This window comes from Melanostigma gelatinosum (assembly GCF_949748355.1).
Source record: "Melanostigma gelatinosum genome assembly, chromosome: 9".
NCBI classification, from domain to species: Eukaryota; Metazoa; Chordata; class Actinopteri; order Perciformes; family Zoarcidae; genus Melanostigma; species Melanostigma gelatinosum.
This window is the reverse complement of record NC_136642.1, coordinates 22,408,369-22,429,861: the sequence shown is the minus strand read 5'-3', so window position 1 is coordinate 22,429,861 and position 21,493 is coordinate 22,408,369. Positions and strand designations below refer to the sequence as shown.

Genomic DNA, 21,493 nt, shown 5'->3' with positions numbered 1-21,493 from the left:
TGTCTCACTGTGCACATCCCCTGTTAAATTTGAACCTACCTGTACTCGGTTCACCTGGACTACGGTGATACTGTTTCTAGAAATTCAAGCAGGCTCACATACACAAAGCCTATGATGGCTATATATGTACATATGACTGTGGATACACTGCAGGATACAGATGTGGTCTTTAGACTGTATCTCTGCAGCTGCATGTCCGCGTATCTCAATGCACCATTATGGACATTCTCCAACATGACCTACCTGCAGAACATCTTAAAAAGCACAATGCAATATAAAGTGTCTGTATTTACTTTTATTGATGTGATCTTTCTGATGGTATGATTTTCTCAGAAACAATATACCTTCACAGTAAACCTTGTATGAACTCAACTAACACAGAGTGATGCTATGAACTTATTAAGAATGACTTTTACTGCAATCTATCTTGGCAGAGAGGAAACAAGGGGTGAAATGTGCATCTTTTTTTAAAGATTGGGTTATTGTTCGACCATCATGGTATATCTTACTGTATCTCTCCACCACTTTGATACGATTGTTGAAAATGACAAGTCCTGGGAAAGCCCAGAGATAGGTGCTTCCTTTCAGGTGGCATATTGTAGAACCCCCCAAAAAATAGAGATATTTTACAATACATTTTGTTCGGTGTGTCAAAGATTGCATTCAATTTTCAGAAATGCCGATGTAGTTGTCAGCAAATAGACTTTCACTGGCATTCTTGGATCAGATCGTTTTAATGAAATGGCTTTTGTATATTTGTCGTATTCCTGCAGCCAGTTTTCCCTGCTTAACATTCAGATCAGTGTGGGGAAAACTTTGTTCGGAGGTCCTTTTACTGAGCAACATTCTTTGGCAAAAAGACCTGATGAGTGACTTAACAACACCAGAGTCTGTTGCATAACACGAGTTCATGTTGGTTTAACCAGTCACTCAAGTCCATGTAATGAGTGAATTCTTTTTCAAATAGGCAGAAGTACAGTACATTTAGATGTATTATCTTGATTCTGTTTATATATTTATTTTAATGAGTTTTGTTATGCTTAGAAACTAAGAGGACAATCAATTTTGTTGAAGGTGCTTTATTATTTTATGTTTTCGTCGTTGGAACATGTTGTTTATTCCTCTCTGACTGGAGACTCGTGGTCAGTCAGGGTTCATCTATGCTGGGTCTTTCTAAGTCTGTGTGTTGATGTAATCTTTTTGTAATGTTTGCAAATATGAATTCCTGCTGCACAATGCAGCCACTGGAGTATTTGCCCTCACAGTGGGTGGTACACATGTCTGGCTGACGCATACCCAACGGCTGCGATGGCCATTATGATCCAAACAATGGAAATCAAACATTGTGCTTTACTAGAAGCCACTTTAGATGCTATCCGTGATTAGACTTATATATACATGGGCTCGTTTAGTGTCGCAGAAAACCGGCACAAAACACAGAACAGCTTTTGTGTTGCAGTCCGCATCGGCCTTTCCAATGGACCCGAAGCAAAAGTTTTATTCGTGAAACAAACGCTGCTATTGTTTATTTGTTCCCCCAAGGAAAGCCCAAAGCTCATCACACTGAAGAATTTCAGTTTTGTGATTTCACACCCATTCTAGTTAGCTGCTATAAAAAACATATGATCTCAATGAAAGAAAAGGGCTTCTGGATATATGGAATCAAAAAGTTCATAGAATCCTGGAAAACCCAACATTATGTCCAACTTAGAAGTGAGAGCAAGGATTGTTCTAATGTGTATTTCAAGGATACACATTTTTGTGAGATTGTGTCCCCATCAGTCTATAACAATTCATTGAAACCATTGAACTAAGGGAACATTCAGAGGCCAAAGGCTGCACAGACACAGCTGAAAATAAACTTTGACTCCAGGAAATATGAGTGGATCATTACAACAAACACAAACCTAATATACATTTCATAAATATACAATCTCCAAAATTGCAAACAAAAAAAGTAAAATTTCATTCTTTGCAAATATGCATTAACCTTTAGAATCCTATAAGATAGATAGATAGACAGATAGATAGACAGACAGACAGACAGACAGATAGATAGTTTATTAATCCCACAAAGGGACATTTTTATTTTACACTGTGGAATTAAACACATGTACATTTGAATTGGGGACTTTATGTCTAGGTCTGTGACTCTTAAGATCAAGATGATGTCAGTATTGTCAAAACAGAGCCAGAAAAAACACTTTCCCTCTGTTTAGCTAACACAGCTCAGCTTTCATGGCCTCCTCCTCCTCCTCCTCCTCCTCCTCATCCTCCTCCAGTGTTGAGGAGGGAGACATGCAAATGTGTCTCTTTGGAAAAAACGCTGCCCCAGCCCCTTCACTTGCAGAGGCAGGCACAACTTCTCAAAGTCACCATAGCAAAAGGGAAAGGAAAATCCATTCTGAGCTTGAACTTGGGGCAAAATACATGCATCCATCTACGTATTACTCGTGGACTGCTGCTTTGCAACCTTGATTTTGGCTACAGAAAAAAGTTTCTGCCGATTTAATTGGACATTATTCTGTCCTTATTACTGAGCCATGGGGAATACAATGAAGACATAACACAGGTAATTCTTGGAAAATGTGACATTGATCAGGTTATTATAAATATAGCTTGTCAACCAAGTCATTCTGGAAATGGTATAGAAAAAAAGAATATAACAGCATATTATACTTATCTGTAAATTAATATAATTTTGAATAATATGTATTATTATTACTATTACTATCATTATTATTGTTTTTTATTTAATTTTTTTATCGTTATTTGTATCCTTATTATTATCATTATTTTGTATTATTGATGATAATAGTGATAACAATACTATTATTATTATTGCAAATTAGGGTCGGGGTTAATTTTTGTAGTAATTTGTGTCTTTGCTGATAAATGCTCCACATGAGATCTAATAAGGTGTAAATCTAAGGTCGTTGTCTTATGTTTTTCTGATTTTGACAGCTCTAAACGCCGCCCATCTAAAATGCGTCCAGCTGCCCACTCTTATGTAGAATCACACCGGAATAGCGTTTTATGTTTATATAATGTGTCATTAATTCATGTTAAGAATGAATGCTCGATCCCTGAACAATACTATCATCATCTAGATATTTCGGGAATCCCATTTTTCCGCAAAAAAAGTGACAATATATATATATATATATATTAATTTGACTTTATTTTGATATTTTGACCGGATATCATACTGTTAATCTTGGTGTAATGTAACTTAACGTTCCTTTTGGTCGGTGTGCACAGTCGACCTCCACGGTTACCTTCCGCTCAGTCATCACTAATAACCGGCCCCAGCTTGCTTCGACATAACGCTGAAGGATAATAACTCGACCTAATCCACCACGTCCATGGCCGTTATCATTTTCTCTTTTAGTAACCCCACCACTCTTTGAAAATTCCGCCTAAAAAGAAAAAGCGTTCTGTCCCCTCTTTTGGGTTTTCAGCCAACGTAAGTAACGTTCTCTTAGCTAACCGCATTGTTAGCTTGCTATTTAGCATGTTGTTATATTAACTGGGTCATTTAGCGTTTTGTGCCAACAGCCATGCATGCTAGCTTTAAGAGGTCATAGATAACCTAAACGTTTTTGGGATTATCATTGAAATAATGAGTAACTATTTTTAATGAAAAATGATATCGTATGTTGCTAGGAAGCTAACGCTATATAGTATGCTACTGTTACTAACCTATGCTAACGGTCGCAAGTTGATCCGTTTCAACAGAAGCTTGGTATTTGGCTAATCGTGCCGGGGCAAAAGTGTAAATGTTACATAGCAATTAACTTACTTAATTCGAAACTGCTAGTCATGATTGCACCAATTCAGTGAACTTTAATCCGGACCATAGTCCGTTCTAGTAGAGGGCAGCATTTTAAACATTAACAAATAGCAATTAAAGAAACTATGTATGACGCATACCCTCCTCCCATTGGCTTTTATCACTCAACATTTGCCTGCTCATCAGTTTGCCAATGTTTCTTCAACACGTAACGTATTTGATTGTACAGACACTGTATAACTGGGGAAACAGCTGATCTCCTGGTCAGAGTTGTTTCTCTGTCAGTGACTGATTACTGAGTGCTCTGTCCTCTCCGGTGCTTCTGCAGGTGTACAACAACTATCTAGGGGCAGCTCTCTACCGAGAGCCGTTTGACTTCAACGCCGAGCCACCGTGGGATCCTAGCTGATAGTGGACGGGTTCCTCCCAGGACTCATCCATGTGAGTGAAATAGGTGTGACATTTGAATGCATACTCTTTGATTGTTTTACTTATGTATTTTTTATAGTAGACACGTATGCAATACACAACCATGTTTGCATTTGTCTATGTGTGTCTGTTTGCATGGATACATATAATTTTGTCTTTATTCAAACTGCATCATCAAATCTGACAGAAGGAAAAGATGTGTTAACAAGCTGCGTGTCCCAGTTATATCACAAACAGGCTAATATTTATTTTAGATTTAGTATTTCAGATCTATTTTTATCACTTATATTAAACTAGCATGGCACCAGACTTCTTTTGTCTGCAGTTTTTTTTCTCCTGCTCTCATTTAGTTGCAATAAAGGAGATTAATATTTGGTTATAGATATTAATCCTACTAATACTGACTACACTTTCGACGTGGTTCTTCTTTCTGCAGTGTAATGTGAACCTACTGAATTAACTGTGTATGGCCCCGTCATGCGTCATCACTTCTTTCAAATGTTATGAGTGACATAGTTGAGCATTCTCTAAGTTACATAAAGTCTTGGTTGATTTTTTAAAAGGATTATAGGGTTGAGTTATCTCCCAACCATTTTTTAACCCGTGTTTCTGCAGAGGACTCAGCGATTGGTAGGCTTCACAATTAAATCAAGGAGTTCTGTTCCTGCGTTTTCATCAGACTGTCTGTCCCATTATTTCTGCATAATATTTCACATGCAACCGATCCGACTTTGAAAGTGTTTTGGGGAGTAATAAGCATGTTTTTGGAGCGATAGCTCCTTCCTTGTCACACTTGTCAGGAGTAAAGCAGGCTTTCTAGCCACATTGTTAGTCTCCCTATTTAACCTCCCAAAGCTACAGCTATGTGAGATCTGGTCCAGTCCAGACTGCTGTGCCTTTTGGATGTATTGTGCAACATTATTGAAAGTAAAGTTGTTGCATCAACGCCGCCTGTATTGTACCGTACTTTGTTTAATGCCATCAAACAGAACCTTTCACAGGTCCCCAGCTCAGGGATTAATGGTGATTGTTGGGAGTAATTGATGCTAAAGTAAATGAACTCTGTGCCCCAGACTCTATTTTCACAGCGGCTCTTTAGAAGAATAGGCCTCTTCCACAAAGCTGTCCTGTAACGTGGAGCCTGCTGCATGCTCTGATTGGATGCTCCCTGAAAATGACTTGTTTGATTGGGGAGCTCATCAGAAAGCTTTATGTTCCAGCTACTTTGTGCGCTATGTTGACTTTTCTCATTTTCTTGTACAGTTTGTTGCATAAGTCTAGGACCCCAGGGGCTCGAGTCGGTGCGAGCAAGACCACTTTGGACTAGCCACGTTCTTTATGCCTGTCGGATTAGAAGAAAACGGTTGAGAGGATGAAAGGAATTGCTGATGAACCACAGTATTCTGTCGGTCTACTGGAGGGAGGCACAGCCCTCTGTGACGTGATTGACAATCACATTTACGAACAAACTCTGGTAAGGGGTCTCACCGCAACAACATGCACATTCAGCACAAAAACCTGACTTTCTTACCGTCTTAGAAGTGTCTGGAACAGCTGTTGTATTATTTTGCCGAGTTTATTACATGCGTTGTGCATTTTTTCTTATTCATCCACATCCACATTCCTTTTTCCTCAGTCTGAGAAGAATGCATTCTTTGTAGCGGACCTGGGAGTTATAATGAGGCAGCACGTTTGCTGGCGAACCCACATGCCCCAAATTCGACCTTACTATGCTGTCAGATGCAACAGCAGTCCAGCTGTTATTGAAGTTCTTGCTGCCCTCGGAACTGGATTCATTTGTACCAACAAGGTACTCTCTCATACTGAGCATACAGTTTTTTTTAAAGGAGTTTACTACCCTTATTTTACAGGGTAACAAATACAGTACAGTAGTTTACCACATCCTTCTCTACTAGAGCAAGTACTAGTACATTTATGTGGATTTATATTGCACAACTCTTGGTCCACAATCTGTAGACTAGATATAGAGGCACCAACAAGTGGTCAGTGCACCTCACTGCCTACCCTTTTATGTGTTTAGTGTATATTTTGTCTATAGCATGATGAAATGTCTGTCAACTAGCCCACATGCAGTATATGAAGGGAATACTGTTCTGACTGCGTCTCGTTTGTATTTCAGTCTGAGCTTGAGCTGGTCCAGAGCCACAGTATTCCCTCTGAAGACATCATCTACAGCGGTGTTTGCAAACAAGTCTCCCAGATCAAATATGCTGCTAAGAACGGCGTTGACCTCCTGGTGTGTGACAATGAAGCAGAGCTGCGCAAGATTTCTCGCTGCCACCCCAATGCCAAGTAAGTGCTTGAGGTGTTAGTCCCAGTGCTAATGATCATGTGACTTGAAAGCTGCTGTTCCAACATTGTTAAGTACCGTAGTTGGCTTTGTGCGATTATGTCACTTTTTTACAAGTCATTAAATACTATTCATCTGACGGGATTAGTCTTGAAATACAGCATGTTGTTTCCAATCTTCTGGCATATTGGGATTGCTAATAACAAAATCATTTGGTCTCAGCTGCAGATATTTTGTGATTTATTGTGCTCTCTTCTCAACTCATTCTAGTTGTGTTCCACTTTTATTTAATTCATTTCATTTCTTTTTTTTTTTTTCTTAGCAAACCCATAACGGCAATCCTTTTATTTACTTCAGGCTGTTGCTACAGGTTTCAACAGAAGCGTCTAGCCAGGACAATGAGATGAGCATGACTTTTGGCTGTTCCCTCAAGGACTGCAGGCACCTGCTGGAGAAGGCTAAGGAGTTGGGTGTGCAGGTCGTCGGGGTCAGGTGAGGCCTGCAGAGATGCACTGTGAAGCTGAAGCTCTTTGAAGAAACATACAGATGTGTAGAAGGACCACAACAGCTCTCTTTACCTCAGATCTCTGTTAAACTAATGCTTTAGTCCGACCTGCTACAAGGTACAGTTTTACTCCTTTTCTAGAAGGTGTCAACATTTGACCATTAACTTCCCCTTCTTCCTCATTTCCTCCCCACAGGTCTCACATTTCCAGCGCCTGTGAGGATGACCAGGTGTACGTTCATGCCATATCTGATGCCCGCTGTGTCTTTGATATGGGAGTAAGTAATGTTAGATATTGTTACGTTACTAGTTGCGCTGTTCAGTTCTGTGTAGAGCTGTGCCGAAGCTTCATAGAGTACGTTGACATTCAAATTGTAAATTAACATTTGAATGCTGTGCCAGCCAGCGTTTCTCAGATTGGAGTGAGTGTTTTCTTCGCAATATCACATCTTTGATGTGACGTGACGAGTCTTGGCCAATCAGCGCTCAGATGTCTACAGCGTCTTTCCCTCCGTTAAAGTTTGAGTTCCGTTATGTTCCGCTACAGTTCAGACTTGCTGGTTAAGTTAACGTCCACTGCATGCGGAACTTTGTCGACTGTTAACGTTCGTTATAATCGCGATTTAGGAGGAAAAAACGTAATGTGTTGAAACATGCAGCCCCCCCGTGTTCCGGTTCAGTTCACGCGGTCACTCGTTAACGTTAAACCCGAACATTTAAACCCGGCGCATCTGGTTGCAGGTTGTTTTTTTAACTCAAAGTAGAATGAGGATGATTTCGTGGTCAGAATAACTTTCATGACCACGAAACATGAGGCCCAGATACTGATGAGACGATGAGGTCAGAGAGCTTCAGGAAGAGGGGGCTCTTTGTGTAGCGCAGCTTGACACAGGGCTGAGATGTGAGTGGAGCTGGGCCTGGATAAAGGTGGAGCTGGGCCTGGATAAAGGTGGAGGTCTAAACAGACGTGAGTACAGCTTCCTGCTGTCACAGTGTTTTAAATACATTGATATTCAGGGTATGCTAAATGCAGCCTCTGCTCCAAGGAGATGAACTCTAGCAACAAGGGCTCACATGCCCTCTCATCACACTGTTCACTGTGATGACCACAGCCAGTGTACCAACAGTCCCAACAGTCCCACGTTGCTCTCAAGAACCCTGAAGCAATGAGAGGGTGAAGGTGCCTGTACCTTCATTTCAGCAGGTTGCTAATGCAGAGGTGTGTATAGATCACAGCTATTATTTTACTCTTGATAAGCTACCGCAGCCAGAGTAGATTATCATTTTCATTTAAATAATTGAACTGGATTGAATGCATATTAATTGCAAATAGAAGATAGGCCACAATTCTAACAGATTTACAGTAACAGTGGAAGTTAATATTATCAATGAAAACGAATCACTTTATTTGTACAGGCGATGGTTCTCGCTGCTCTTGCCATCTTTGTTTTTATTTGACCAAAACTGTTGTTTTAAAGTAAATGTCTTATCACTTAATTGTCTTCTCAGAGTACACCAGAATGCTACATTATAAGGCTCATATTTAAAATAAAATTCTGGGAGCGCAACTCTTGTGATCCAAACATTACCAATAACTTCAGAGCCAGAAGTCAAGAAGAAAATGTTTGTTTTTTAAATCGAATTAGATATACTGCTTCAATCCGAATAAAAACGAATATTCGTTGGTATTCAGCCATTTTAAATATATATATATATATATATATATATATATATATATATATATATATATATATATATTTAAAATGGCTGAATACCAACGAATATTCGTTGGTATTCAGCCATTTTAAATATATATATATATATATATATATATATATATATATATATATATATATATATATATATATTTACTGCGGTCAAAAAACATCACCCTCACACAGTGACGAGTTAGATTCATTAAAAGGTTTTTTTTCCGGTTTTGAATGAATTAAAAAATGTATTTAATAAAAAAGACTCACTCATTTAATCTGGAAATCACTTTATTGAAAATATGAATTTAGCTCGAGGAGTTTTTATATTGTTCCCATTGGGTACATGCCTTGTTCTGTGACTAGCTTTTCTGATTCTTATTTTCGTGTGTTGGACACTTGTGACAGCTCGAGAAACGCTTGTTTGGTAATCACAAGCCTTTGTCTGCCTCAGGAGGAAATTGGCTTCAACATGAAATTCTTGGACATTGGAGGTGGCTTCAGTGGATCTGAGACCCAGCTGGAACTGGTCAGTATCTCGTCTGCTTTTTACGCGATGCTAATGAAGGACACACACTGGGCACAATACTCTGTAGAAGCGACACAGCGTGAGACATGTCATGATATTAAGTTGACTTTACCCTTTGTTCCTGTTTATCTGGCACAATACAAGTGCAAGCATCACCACAATGTCACTTATACTGCATGTAAATCATGTTGTTATGAAATTACGAGGAGGAAAAAGTAGTGTACGGTTGTATAAATGTTACATCATACAGCACTCGTAGGACATTATTTGCGGTAGTGAGAGACCTGATTTTAAATCCCTCTTCAAGGGCAGACAATGTGATTAGATAAAGGAACATTTTATATGTGATTGTTAAAAGTCTACCCATTTCGATTCCAAATTTGTCCCGCTGTCATCTCTTCTGCAGATCAATAAAGCAGTCATGTCTATGGTGGACCTGTACTTCCCTCCTTCTACTGGAGTTTCCATCATTGCCGAGCCCGGCAGCTTCTTTGTGTCCTCTGCTTTCACTCTGGCTGTGAACGTCATCTCCAAGGAGGCGGTGGCACGGGATCGCCAGGACCACGCACATGGTCAGTGGCATGAAATATATATATATATATATATATATATATATATATATATATATATATATATATATATATATATATATATATATATATTCACTCAGGGTGTACATTCAATTGATAAAGATATTAAAGCTGATGTTGATATGAGTGCGTGTCTGGAAATTTGACCAAAGTCTAAGGCTGACTCTAGATGGTGCATTTTGATAGTCCTCAACAGTCTTATACAGCAGACTATGAGGGGGACTGCCATTTGGAATTGGCAACATTACACCTGTCAAAAATATAAAGCGGGTGTTACATGAAAGATACAGCATGTAAAGTCAACCAAAGAGAAGTATGCAAATCATAGTCTTAAACCAAATCTAAGCAGCAAGTTTAAAACTGAATCCATTACACTGTAAAAGGTTTTCTCTGCCATCTCTGGATAGACGATCCATCTGCCAACGATGAGCCAGAGTTCCAGTACCACATGAACGAGGGCGTGTACAGATCGTTTGCCAGCAAACTCTCAGAAATGCTGATTGCTGCTCCATCTGTTTATAAGGTGAGTCTCAAAGATTCTTAAATGGTTAAAAAAAAAGTTCTTTGTGTCGCCATATACAGTATACAAACATTTTGTCTTTAGTTAAATACCCGTTAGTCAAACTTTCCTTCCTAATAAATAATCGTCTTTGCTGCCACTTTCTTCTGCTCTGACTGAGTAGTGATCGATGATGTAATCAATGGGGAAGAAACACTGTAATGGGCAATTGATTTCAAGTACACCATTTCATAGTTGTGCTGATATTGCATTTAACCTGAGGACTTTACTGATAATGGAATAACAAACACAAGGGTACAGGTTGTGAGTCAGGACTTGAGGAAGTGCTGGAGTTAAAGGTCTAATATGTCACATTTCTGCATTCAAACATAAAGGGGAAAAAATTTAAATATTTTAGACTTGAGTTGTGTACTTGCATCAACCCTAATGTTTCCAATCATGTTCAAACCCAGAGAAATTAGTATTTTATTCAAGGTGTGTTACAATACGTAACGAAAGCTCTCACCTCCAGTTGCTGGAGACTGTTGTGTGTTGGATTACTAAGTAGATCTAATAGATAAATGAACCATAAGTCCCTGCTGTGTGTTAGCAGAACCCATCCCTGGATGCTCCCGTGTTCAGCAGCAGCCTGTGGGGTCCCTCTGGGGATGACCTGGACCAGGTGGTGGAGCACTGCCTGTTGCCTGAGCTCAACGTCGGAGACTGGCTCACGTTCAGCCAAGCAGGGGCCTTCAGTATGGGTCAGCCACTGTGCACCACCACCGACCCCCCACCACCCCCCGTGTACTCTGTCATCTCCTCTAGAGACTGGTAAGTGGTAAACTGGTCAGTGGTGGAGTTGTTTCTGCAAAATCCCCCAAAAAATATATATATATTTTTAAAGAACTGTGAAAATGTTTTCTGTGCAGATTTTGTCCTTGACTCCTGTTCATTTTCCCTCCACCAGGTTTGAGATGCAGGATATCGGTGTCACCCACGAGGCTACGCTGAAGAACTTCTCTTTGGTCCCTTATTTCCTCAATTCCTGCCAGACAGCGGCTGGTCTGTCTGTCCCAGCTTAGCAATCGCCAGATACACGGGAGAACGTTCCTTTACTTGTTCCTGCTGCTACCTTCCTCCGGTCCACATTCAACTGGGAGGAGCTGAGCCCGCTGTGCAGATATAGCTACGACCAGACTGAATTCATTCTACAAACCAACACAGAGTAAAGTATGCGATTAGTCCGCCGAAACCTAGGTAGATGTTAATTAGTGTGCAACAAAATGGATGACTCCTAAAAGATGGAGGCGTTCTTTCCTTTGCTTTGGGCGTCCCACAGCACTATAGTTTACACTCGTACAGTAGACATGTAATGATTTTAAATGGTTATATTATGTTGTGGCAACCCGGGGGACGTGGAGGCAAGATTCAGTGATAAAACAGGTGACTCAGAGACAGTAGCCATGTAACAAAAAGTGTTCTTTAATAAACAGGGTAGGGTAAAGCGGGATAGGGTCAAACTCAACAAAAGATTCCGCCCGGTCGGGGTCTTTGGCCATGGGCTGCAGGTGTGACCACTGCCATGTGCCGAGTGGCTGCAGCACCTGCACCGGATAGTATACTCCCTCTATCACCTCCCCCAACCTGAGCTTGGGGATCCGCCTCCTGTGCCGTGTTGGCTCGGCTTTTCCCCCTGGTTTGCCACAATGTCTTAATTGCTTTTGCCAGTCTTGTAAAGTAATCCCAGAGTGAAGCGGTGTATTTAAATGGAAACACAGTTCATAGCTTCACTGCAAGATGTGTATTTATGAGTTGGTTGTATAGTTAATTCAGTGTGACAAGAGCTTGATTTCATTACATGTTGTCCTTCTGGAAACGTGATGAGCGCAGTCTGCTCTGTTTGGATGAGACGCTAATGGCTCAGCGTTGTGAGCAGTGAGGGGCCGGCAGGTAACTGCTATAGCACGACATAGCTTAGCATGTGCTGCAGATGGGACAAGGCAAGTGATGGTGGATGATGAATCAGATGACATGGAATGGGGTTTCTAAAGAAAATAAAAAGTATTTATAATGCTAGAACCATTTTTTGCTTTCTCTGCTCAAAATGTTTATTGAATTTTGTTTTAAAATATATTTTTTTCTTCAAAAGTTAGGACTGTTAAAAGAATATTATTCCTCAACTGTGCACAATATCTGTGAAGTTGTCTCCTAATCTGTGTTGTCTCCTAATGGCATGATGGAAAATAACTGCTGTATATGTGTTTGTCAACATGAACAGTAAAACACCTCACTGACTGGACTGTGAATCCCTGCATCTGTCTTTTATTAATATTCAATTTCTCAGTGAAGCTCTGCTTAATAACCCACTTTCAGAAATGGCTTCATAACAGGACCTGATCCAGTTCTCATCTTGAATAATGTGATCAAAGACAAACGGGGATTTGGTAGGAGAAGCTAAATGTCTCAAGTCCAAACCACATAGGAACTGAACAGGTTTAAAATCTTTGTCATTACACGGACACATTAAATTAAAAAAAAAAAAAAAAAGTTTAAAGAATTGTATTGTCCCTGCAAGAAATGAGGGTAGTGCAAAAGTGTTTTTTATAACAAAATAGATTCTGGCAAGGCATAAAAGAACACTATGTAACATCACACGTTCATTTGTAAATCAACTTGATATTTTCAGTGTAAATGGGAGGGACGCAGAAGTTTGAAGTCCAACGTAAACGGTCTCATCACCTCCAGCTCACTCGACTATAATCATTAAAGGAGCTGTTATTGGCCGACTGCTGACGTGTAAAAACCAGGAACACACTGCTCTGCTGGACTCACAAAGCCACATTCAAATGTCTTCCCTTCGGTGTCTCATCAGGACTCAGAGGGAGTTTGTCGAGGACCGACTCGCGGAGGCAGTGCGGTCAGCGGACTGGTTGACCTTTAATGCCCAGCGCGGTGCCCTCCTCGCGCTAGGTGCCGCCGGGCGTGCTTGGTGAGGTGGTCGCTGCGCATGAAGCGGCTGAGGCACGTGGGACAGGCGAACCTTTTCTCCCCGGTGTGGGAGCGCCGGTGGCGAGACAGCTCGTCGGAGCGAGCGAACCTCCTCTCGCAGCCCTCCCATTTGCAGTTGAAGGGCTTCTCACCTGTTGGAACACAGCCAGTGATGAGCAGTTTGTTTTCATCACAGCATCGAGAAAAGTGACTTCTTTATAGGTGTCAAATCATATTAAATCCCTTACCTGTGTGTGTCCTCATGTGGGCCTTGAGGTGGGAGCTCTTGAAGTAGGTCTTGCTGCAGTCCTCACGGGGACAAACATGAGTGCGTGCACGGGACACTTCTGGCTGCGGCGGGTTTGGTCTTTGCTCTGACGGAGCGCGACCGGGCGTGGGGGCGATGGCTGGCAGCTTGGCGCAGATGGGGGTCACCACCGCTGGCTGGACGTAGAGTGTGGGGACACCTGGCTGGGGGACGAGGAGCATCACTGGGCCTTTTGCCACCTGGCCCCCCAGAAAGAAGACGTGGGCGGGAGAAGATTGTGCTCGCTGTTGTAGTGCGATGGTGGTTGCTGATGGGATTGAGATCAGGTGTAGCTGCTGCCCGTCAGGGGCCGCGATGGCGGAGGAAGGACAGGAGACGGGGAGGATCTGGCAGTAGACGGGCACAGGAGAGACCCCGGAGACAGCCTGAGATGTGATTGATTTGTCATCCAGGCCTAACGGACTCACCTGGGTCTGGCTGCCTTCAGCCACGTATGGCAAAGTCCCATTAAAAGATTTGGCTGCACAAGAGTCAGACTGCATTACAGTACTGTTCAGCCCGCATTCGGAGATCGAATCTGTTTTAAAGCGCTTTGTATGAGTCTGGGTGAGTCCGTCCTCCCTGGAGGCCCCATCCGAGGTGTGCTGGATCACACTGGTGCACCGGAACCGGTGCTGAGGAGCGGTGGCGGTGCGCGTGTGCAGGCGAGTCTCCTCCGTTGGCCGCTGGCTCGGACTTCTAGCTGCTGCAGGTGGATGTGAGGTCGCCGCTGAGGGGGAGTGGGTGGCCTCGAAGCTGGGTGGACTGTATGGCGGCGTCATGCACTGAAAGGAAAGGAGGGTCACTAAGTCTTGCAAAATTTGTATCTTCTTTTAAAGCAGTCTTGTCATACGGCCTTCTTAAAATGTAATTTTAAGCTGTGTGTGCATGTTAAGGCCTATATGTTTACATTTGTTGGTATCTTATTAGTCTTTTTCCTCCTTCCTCCACTGTTTACTTGGATATTCTTGTTTTTCGTTGTTTTCAAGCAGTTTAATTTCCTCTGCCATTTTTCACAAGCGGATATTAAAATTACACTTTTGCTTGAAAACCAACATTTCCTAGAGCCGCAAGATCTGTGCCTTCTAGTGCTTTGCCAAGGTTTGCCCAGAAAGGTCTGATCACTGGACACATAAACCAGTGATCTGCTTTCCACACACTGCAGATAAAGAACCTTAACCCTTACCGGAGGAGAGTCCCGTAGCGCGGCAGACACAAAGGGGACAGAGTCGTCCTCTGAGCAGTCTGAAGATGGAGTCAAGGGCCGGCAGTGTCTGACCCTGAAGGCCCTGGTCTTCCAGTGCTTAGTCATGGACATCAGAACCTCCACAGCCTCCATGTCACCTGCACCCAAAGGAGCCGGCTGGAATTCACCCTGGATGTCTGAGTGGAGCTCCTCAACTTCCATATTGCAACTCTTACATTAAAAAAAATTAAAAAAGAGAGGGAGAGAAAAAATGAGAATAAGACAACACAACATGAACTGTTTGTTTCATTTTAATCATATATCTTCAACATATGACACGTTGTTACTCTGGGAAAGTGACATAAACCACAGATTGTACATTATGTGGGCAGACACACGCACAAACACACACACCGTGATCAGAGGATGCCTTAAAGCTGACTGATTAAGCCATTCGTCAAAATACACAGACTATGTAAAGGATATCATGTGAAGTGAGCATGATCAGCTGCTGCTCTTCAGCACCAGGGCCCTTTCACCTACTTCTCTGGTGGGGGGGGCAAAAGCACCAACTGTGCTGCTTACACAAACAGTCAACCCCTCCCTGACCCGAGCACACGCACACAGAGACAACACACGCCTCCTGAGTAACCATCAGTGGTGAAGTTGGTGGTAAATGAATGCCCTCTGACCTAGATAGAGGCTGCGCTGCTAAACGAGTCTTGACAACCATCATGACATGAAAGACATGTAACAAACAAATGTCACTGTCGAAATAAACCCTACTCTGGAATATTTTTTTATATTTTTTTCAAGCAATTCTCGTTGTATAGGAATGACGAAGTGAAAAGTGTATGTACTTACATGTTATGTGGGTCTGTGTGTTACGGAGCCCGGTTTCACTTGCTCAATAGCGCAACTCGTTCTTCCGTCTCTCGTGAGCACTAAAATGTGAAGTTTCTCCAGTTTTCGCCCTCCCCCCTCCGCTCCCATTCATCCCTTTCAAACGCGGTAGGGGGTGAAACAACGGGGCCCCCCGATCAACGCCTCGGCCAATGGGACGCAAAGGTGTGCTGGGCGCCGACCAATGGGAGGGCGACTTGGTGCGTGATCGGGGACTGACGGCGCCGTGGAAGCAGCGTGGTACACAACAGCATGGGCGTGTGAAAAAAAACATTCCTGATTACACGCGCCTCCCCCCCCCACCACCACACACACACACACACACGCGCACACACACGCACACACCATCGTCTTGGATGAGTCACTTGATGTCACCGTCTTCATAAGGAGGAGCAGACACACACCTTCAATGACTAATCAGACTTTGCAGAGATGAAACTGAAAAACAGATGCTCTGTCATCATCTGCTGGCCGGATGTAGATTCTAAATAAATCATTACAATACATTTCAAATACTTCCCACTTTTCCCAGAAATGTATTAGCTAAATCTGGAGTGCAGGTGGAACAAACTCTCCCTAAAGTGTGATGTGTCATTGGCTGAATAAAAATACATTGCCACTGTTTATTGCCAGAACTTGTCTCCATAAATAGCATAGTTGTTTGGAAGTTTTAGCTGTTCATCTGATGATATTAGATATGTGTTGTAGGTCGGGAAGCTGCTGTTTTGGTTTGTTTTTTGATGATGGATCATCTAATAATTGACATGATAGGCATGAGCCCCTTCAGAGAGCTGTAACTCCACTGAGGATATATGTCAATAATAGCTTAGAAATAAACTTCCTTTATTTGGCAATTTCACCAAAAAATAACAATCAAATGAAAGTAGACTGATGCAAAACAATAAAACAATTAAAAGACAAAAAAAGGAAGAAAATGTGTTAAAATATGTGATATAATAGCAGAATGAATATCTTTAAGGGATTTATAATAATATTTGATTATTAGCCTGAAAGGGTCACACATGTTGCAATAGACAGGGTGACTTTGACATTTTGTGAAATAATTTTCAAGCATTTTCAACTGATTTAGACCCTAATAAACAGTCCCAGTGAATTCAGCAGCAACTTGAGTATCTGAATCAGTCCATGTGAGAAGGATTTATTTAATTTTTTATTATTTCCTCCAAAAAAATCCATTTCTCATTTGGTACAATGGAAGAGGCGTCGACTAGCTCCCAGTGACTAAATTCTTGAAGTTAAACTTGAACTGATCTCACACTTTGTGATTTTTTTTCTTCTTCCTGTTTTAAGTCGACTGCAGTGTCCATCGTTGGGCTTCTCGTCCCCTGCGGGTGAAAGAGGTCGGCCGACAGGAGGTGGCCTCGGGCAGCCCTCTGGATTAGGTAAGTGTCAGCTGTCTAGACCTTCCTGCACAGCACAGACAACCAGGACAAAAGGCCGGCTGGAGACTCACAATGGAGAAATACACACACAGACATGCAGCACTTTGACTGAGTCTGGCGCTGTGGGACGTTCCTCAAAAGCGTATCCAGGAATGTGTCGCTGGAAGAGCGGAGAGTATGCAAGCGAAACAACTTCAGTCCATATCTCTAAAGTATTTACATCTTGACTGATTAGCTTTCAGCATCCTAAGTTTAAAATGAAACCATTGTTCACTTTGGTTCTGCTTTCTTGAGGAAGTGCCTCTTATTTATCAATTTATGTACTTAATTAATATGTATAGTGTTAGTACAGAGAATTGTGCGATAAGATAATCGTTTTTTAATAAAAACTTGTTTCGTTCTATCAGCCGAATTGACAACAAACTAAACAATACAAAATTTATATTTTTAGGAAATTCCTGCACTTTTAATTTCTCTGCATGAAAGATACAAGAACAATGTTGTACGTTGACTGTGTTGATATATTACATTGTTATTCACAATCTAATTCTATATTTTCAGACTCTTGAAGAATTTCACATTTTTATATGTGCCGTATATTAAATATATAAAACATTCTTGAATGTTTATGCATAAAGAAAACACGGCAAATATGTTACTTTATGTGCATCTTCACAGCGCTTTGTTCACATCCCTGTTTGTAACATGTTCCAGTGTTGAATTGACTCATACATATATCAGATTGTACTGAGTCACTCCACCAGTTTCACACATAAAAGTCCCTTTACTGAGAGTACTGGCCTGTGAGAACAGCTGCAGTGTCTTCTGTGGCTCTAAACAGCACTTTATGTGTGTCCCACTTGTTTATTTCAAATGACCTTTTATGCATTTAAATACTTTTATGTCTAAACACTTAAAAAAATGTATTTGTCATTTTAAATGTAAAATGTTTTGCAGTTGTTATTCATCTGTTGAAATTCTTAAAATTACACTTAAAATGTAAGTCCAAAAAGCATGCTTTCTTCCTACCACTTTTATTTATTTTATCTGTAAAAGGATGTTTTTCTGTTTTTATATATTTCTAAATGTACTGAACTTTGAGCTACATAGTCTGTAAGTGTGGTATACGAATAAAGATTATTATTATTGTAAAAGTCTGAGAAAAAACCTTCAGATCCAGCGTATTTTTAATCTCACATTATGGAAAACTAGCTTTTGCTACACTGATTCTGATCTTGTGTTTTTTCCTTTTTCTTAAATCGGTCTCTCACGAGTCCCCCAACCTCATGAGTGAGAGTGTTCCTTTAAACTGATGTACTCCAATGATGGGACTCATTCAAATGTTTGGCTCTATTAAAGATACGATTTCACCAAAAACTCAAGACTTAGAGCTCCATTCATTCATTTTCTTTGGTCACTTGGGGGCAGCAGAACACGCTAAAAACATGCAAATCGCCTTCTTGTCACCTCATGAAGGCGCAGACAACTGCTGATTGACGCATTGCTGGCGGACACAGAGCAGCATTAGCACTTATTTGGAGTCATGTATCGGACAACTTGACAAATCGGGGAAAAAACACGATAATCTATTGTCAATATAAAATCATTGATTTGTGTCATGTTGCATCGCTGTCTTTTAATGTGTTGTACTAAAATAATGAAAAGACGTCTGCGCTGATGTTGTAGCATGGTTCATCTTTCATTTTTCCAAAGGATGATCGGGCTCCAAACGTTGCAGGAGTGAGTGGTCATGGCACAGAAGAGCACATTTGTATCTTCTGGTCTTTTGGCCAGTCACGTCGCCCTAGTTTTAAAAGCGTGATGCAGGCCGGTGTTAACTAGTTACAATAGCCCAGCTCTTTTGAGGAAAACTTTACAACATCCTCAGTGGACAAATGGATTCTGTTGGGATCTTTAGTGGCAGCATTGCCCCAGACATTACGGCTTTCTACGCAATGTCGGCCAATTTTCTAGCAGTGTTGTGAATGGCAAGCGAGACTAGGCCAACAAGGACTCACTGTTCTCTCTGTCACAGAAATGGACTTTTGTCTCTCTCCTCTTATGAGACAGCAGCGGGAACAGCTCATTACAGGCCAGGGAAATGGCCTTTAAGCTGCGTTTGCATCTGTTTGAAGCATGAGGGTTTGTGCCCGAGGACCTGGACTGACCTGGTGTTAATTAACAGGCAGAGTTACCCCCCTCATGGCCGGTCCTGCCCTGGGACCTGTAAAGATATGTCCCGGCCAGCACTAAGAGGAGTTATTTAAAAGTCTTCCTCTCTAGCCGGTGATCGTGTTACCTCACTGGGAATAACCTATACCTCTGGTGTTGCCCTGACTGACAGGAGCTGCTGCTGGTCAACTGGTCTACGGTTTAATAAGTTATCAGCGGTGAGGAGGGTTGAGCTTCTGGGACTCTCTTGTTTTTTTGTCATGGGAGATGTAACACACTAAAGTACATTTCACAACAGCTCAGAAACTTCACTAATTACCTCATTAAGTAGGATCTATCGTGTTTTTAATGCATGTTGACTGGTTTTCTAAAGCTACAAACCCACTAAGCTTTGTTGACAGAGCAGTTTTCCTGGCTCCAAATCTTTGGACACGTATTCTTCAACACCAGAGGTCATTTGATAACACAGTGCCCAACCACCTAAAAATAGCTTGGCAGATTTCTGGGGTGTTGTTTGACTTCACCCTTTTTTTCTTTTTGCAGGGCAGAGGAACTGGTTTCATTACCCTCTGTGTTGAACTCAGTAAACACAGAGAAAAAAAAGCCTAACCCTAAACTTTTTGTCTCTGCTGGGTACATGACGTGGCATTTGTAGCAGAATAAAGGCCAAACGATCAAATGAAAAAAGACAGTTTTATTCCAAATAATGATATCTGCAATATCGCCCATTATTTTAACAAGATATCATAAGAACAACAATGCATATAACACTGAAGTATTGTGTGAGTAAATTAAGATTCCAGACAACTGTTACTAAACATTTATTCCGTTTAAGTCCTGACAATGTGAACTGCAGGCAAGACTGGATAAAAGAAAAGTTCATACATCAGTCGTTTTGGTTAAAAATAGGTTAATACTCTTTGCATTGGCTAAGAAGGAACTGCAGATGACAGTAAATGAGGAACCTGACCTATGGCACTCAAAATGTTCTCTCTGTGTCATGCTGCATTTCATCTTATCTTGACATCCACTTTGATAAGAAACCTCTCACTTTCAGTTCCAGATGTTGAGGCCATTTCATTAACAGCTTATTTATATACAGAAATATTTGACAAATGGATGTAAAGGTCTGGAGCTACCTTTATAATGTATATACCACGATGTGCCCGAATGCACATGTCCAACTCTCAAATATGCTATATAGCATGGATTTCTGGGACTGATTCGGATCTCATTGTGAAAGGTAAACCCTGCCATCTGCTGGTGTGGAGAGACAAAGGCTTTTATTGGATTAGGCTGTAGGTTAAAAAAAGAAAACTACAACCAAAGATTAGCTGCACATCCTTTTGATTTTGGGTTACATTCAAATGTGCAATATCTACCGGTACTATCTTCTTAGACTGTTTTTTTATTTTGCTTAACAAACTGACCACGGTGAGAGTGTGAGAGTGTTATATTGTAGCTACTAAAAAAAGACTTGTGCAAGCACAAGAAATACAAAACTCATTCTGGATGATCACTTTATTTTAGCATGTCATCCATACTCCATCAATAAAAACCTCTTTTTTTCTTGAGGAAGATAAAAGGACTACAACTCACATTGTGTTGTGTATTGTTGTAAAATAGGTGGGCCAGTTGTAACTCTTACATCCAGGGCACGGGCCCAGAACAGCCACACAAAGTAGACTTTTCTTTTGTCAGTTTTACACGCTTGAGCCTTCAATTTTTTAATTATTATTCTGAATCAGGGGAGCATGCTTGCACCACTGCTGCTTAAATCATTTCCAGGAGATGATGTGGGGATATTAGACTTTTACAAAGTCTTTAATGGGAGTGAGCCCAGTGTGAAGAGACTTCCAGCTCTCTCCCCTTTGTAGAGCTCAGACCTGAGTTGGTTCAGTTTTAAATGTAATTCTAGTGTAAGAATAGAAGCATTAAATTGAGGGTCCCACATGATTTATTTTTCCATTCCCAGAGTAATGCTGACAGTATGCCAAGTATAACCTCGTAGTTCCCTTAATATTTGGTGACATAATATTTGGCCTAAGTCTTAGTTGGTGGATACTCCTTTTTACCAAAAAACACCATCATCATGCCATTCACTTTTCTTTTTTTTGTATTTAGCAATATGATACAATTTTTCATTCCATAACTACAGAATTAAGGTCT

General features: G+C 41.2%; 2 protein-coding genes across 6 annotated transcripts; one reads left to right on the top strand and one right to left on the bottom strand.

The window, feature by feature from the left end:
- The first annotated feature begins 3,275 nt into the window (after positions 1-3,275).
- On the top strand, positions 3,276-12,669 carry LOC306782615 (antizyme inhibitor 1-like). 5 transcript variants are annotated; one of them, XM_079276058.1, is made up of 12 exons: positions 3,276-3,466; positions 4,122-4,234; positions 5,486-5,696; positions 5,859-6,032; positions 6,363-6,535; positions 6,891-7,025; positions 7,235-7,316; positions 9,202-9,276; positions 9,683-9,848; positions 10,274-10,389; positions 10,979-11,196; positions 11,333-12,669. In XM_079276058.1, the coding sequence occupies exons 3-12, from the start codon at positions 5,595-5,597 to the stop codon at positions 11,445-11,447; spliced, it is 1,356 nt and encodes a 451-aa protein (XP_079132184.1). In that variant the 5' UTR covers positions 3,276-3,466; positions 4,122-4,234; positions 5,486-5,594; the 3' UTR covers positions 11,448-12,669. The 5 variants fall into 5 exon arrangements, with proteins under 5 accessions (XP_079132184.1, XP_079132183.1, XP_079132182.1 ...); XM_079276057.1 differs by having other exon boundaries at positions 10,976-11,196; XM_079276056.1 differs by having other exon boundaries at positions 10,250-10,389.
- A 204-nt stretch (positions 12,670-12,873) lies between these two features.
- Positions 12,874-15,776, bottom strand: LOC306782428 (Krueppel-like factor 10). The gene is made up of 4 exons (XM_079275778.1): positions 15,711-15,776; positions 14,847-15,077; positions 13,602-14,445; positions 12,874-13,505 (listed from the first exon to the last, which is right to left on the bottom strand). The coding sequence occupies exons 2-4, from the start codon at positions 15,066-15,068 to the stop codon at positions 13,303-13,305; spliced, it is 1,269 nt and encodes a 422-aa protein (XP_079131904.1). The 5' UTR covers positions 15,069-15,077; positions 15,711-15,776; the 3' UTR covers positions 12,874-13,302.
- Between the last annotated feature and the right edge of the window lie 5,717 nt (positions 15,777-21,493).

Coding starts and splice junctions, on each gene's coding strand:
- LOC306782615 (XM_079276054.1), top strand. CDS start 5,595: ATGAAAGGAATTGCTGATGAACCACAGTATTCTGTCGGTCTACTGGAG. Junction 6,033..6,362: donor GATTCATTTGTACCAACAAG/GTACTCTCTCAT, acceptor TTTGTATTTCAG/TCTGAGCTTGAGCTGGTCCA. Junction 10,390..10,975: donor CTGCTCCATCTGTTTATAAG/GTGAGTCTCAAA, acceptor GCTGTGTGTTAG/CAGAACCCATCCCTGGATGC.
- LOC306782428 (XM_079275778.1), bottom strand. CDS start 15,068: ATGGAAGTTGAGGAGCTCCACTCAGACATCCAGGGTGAATTCCAGCCG. Junction 14,446..14,846: donor CGCTACGGGACTCTCCTCCG/GTAAGGGTTAAG, acceptor CTTTCCTTTCAG/TGCATGACGCCGCCATACAG. Junction 13,506..13,601: donor CCACATGAGGACACACACAG/GTAAGGGATTTA, acceptor GTGTTCCAACAG/GTGAGAAGCCCTTCAACTGC.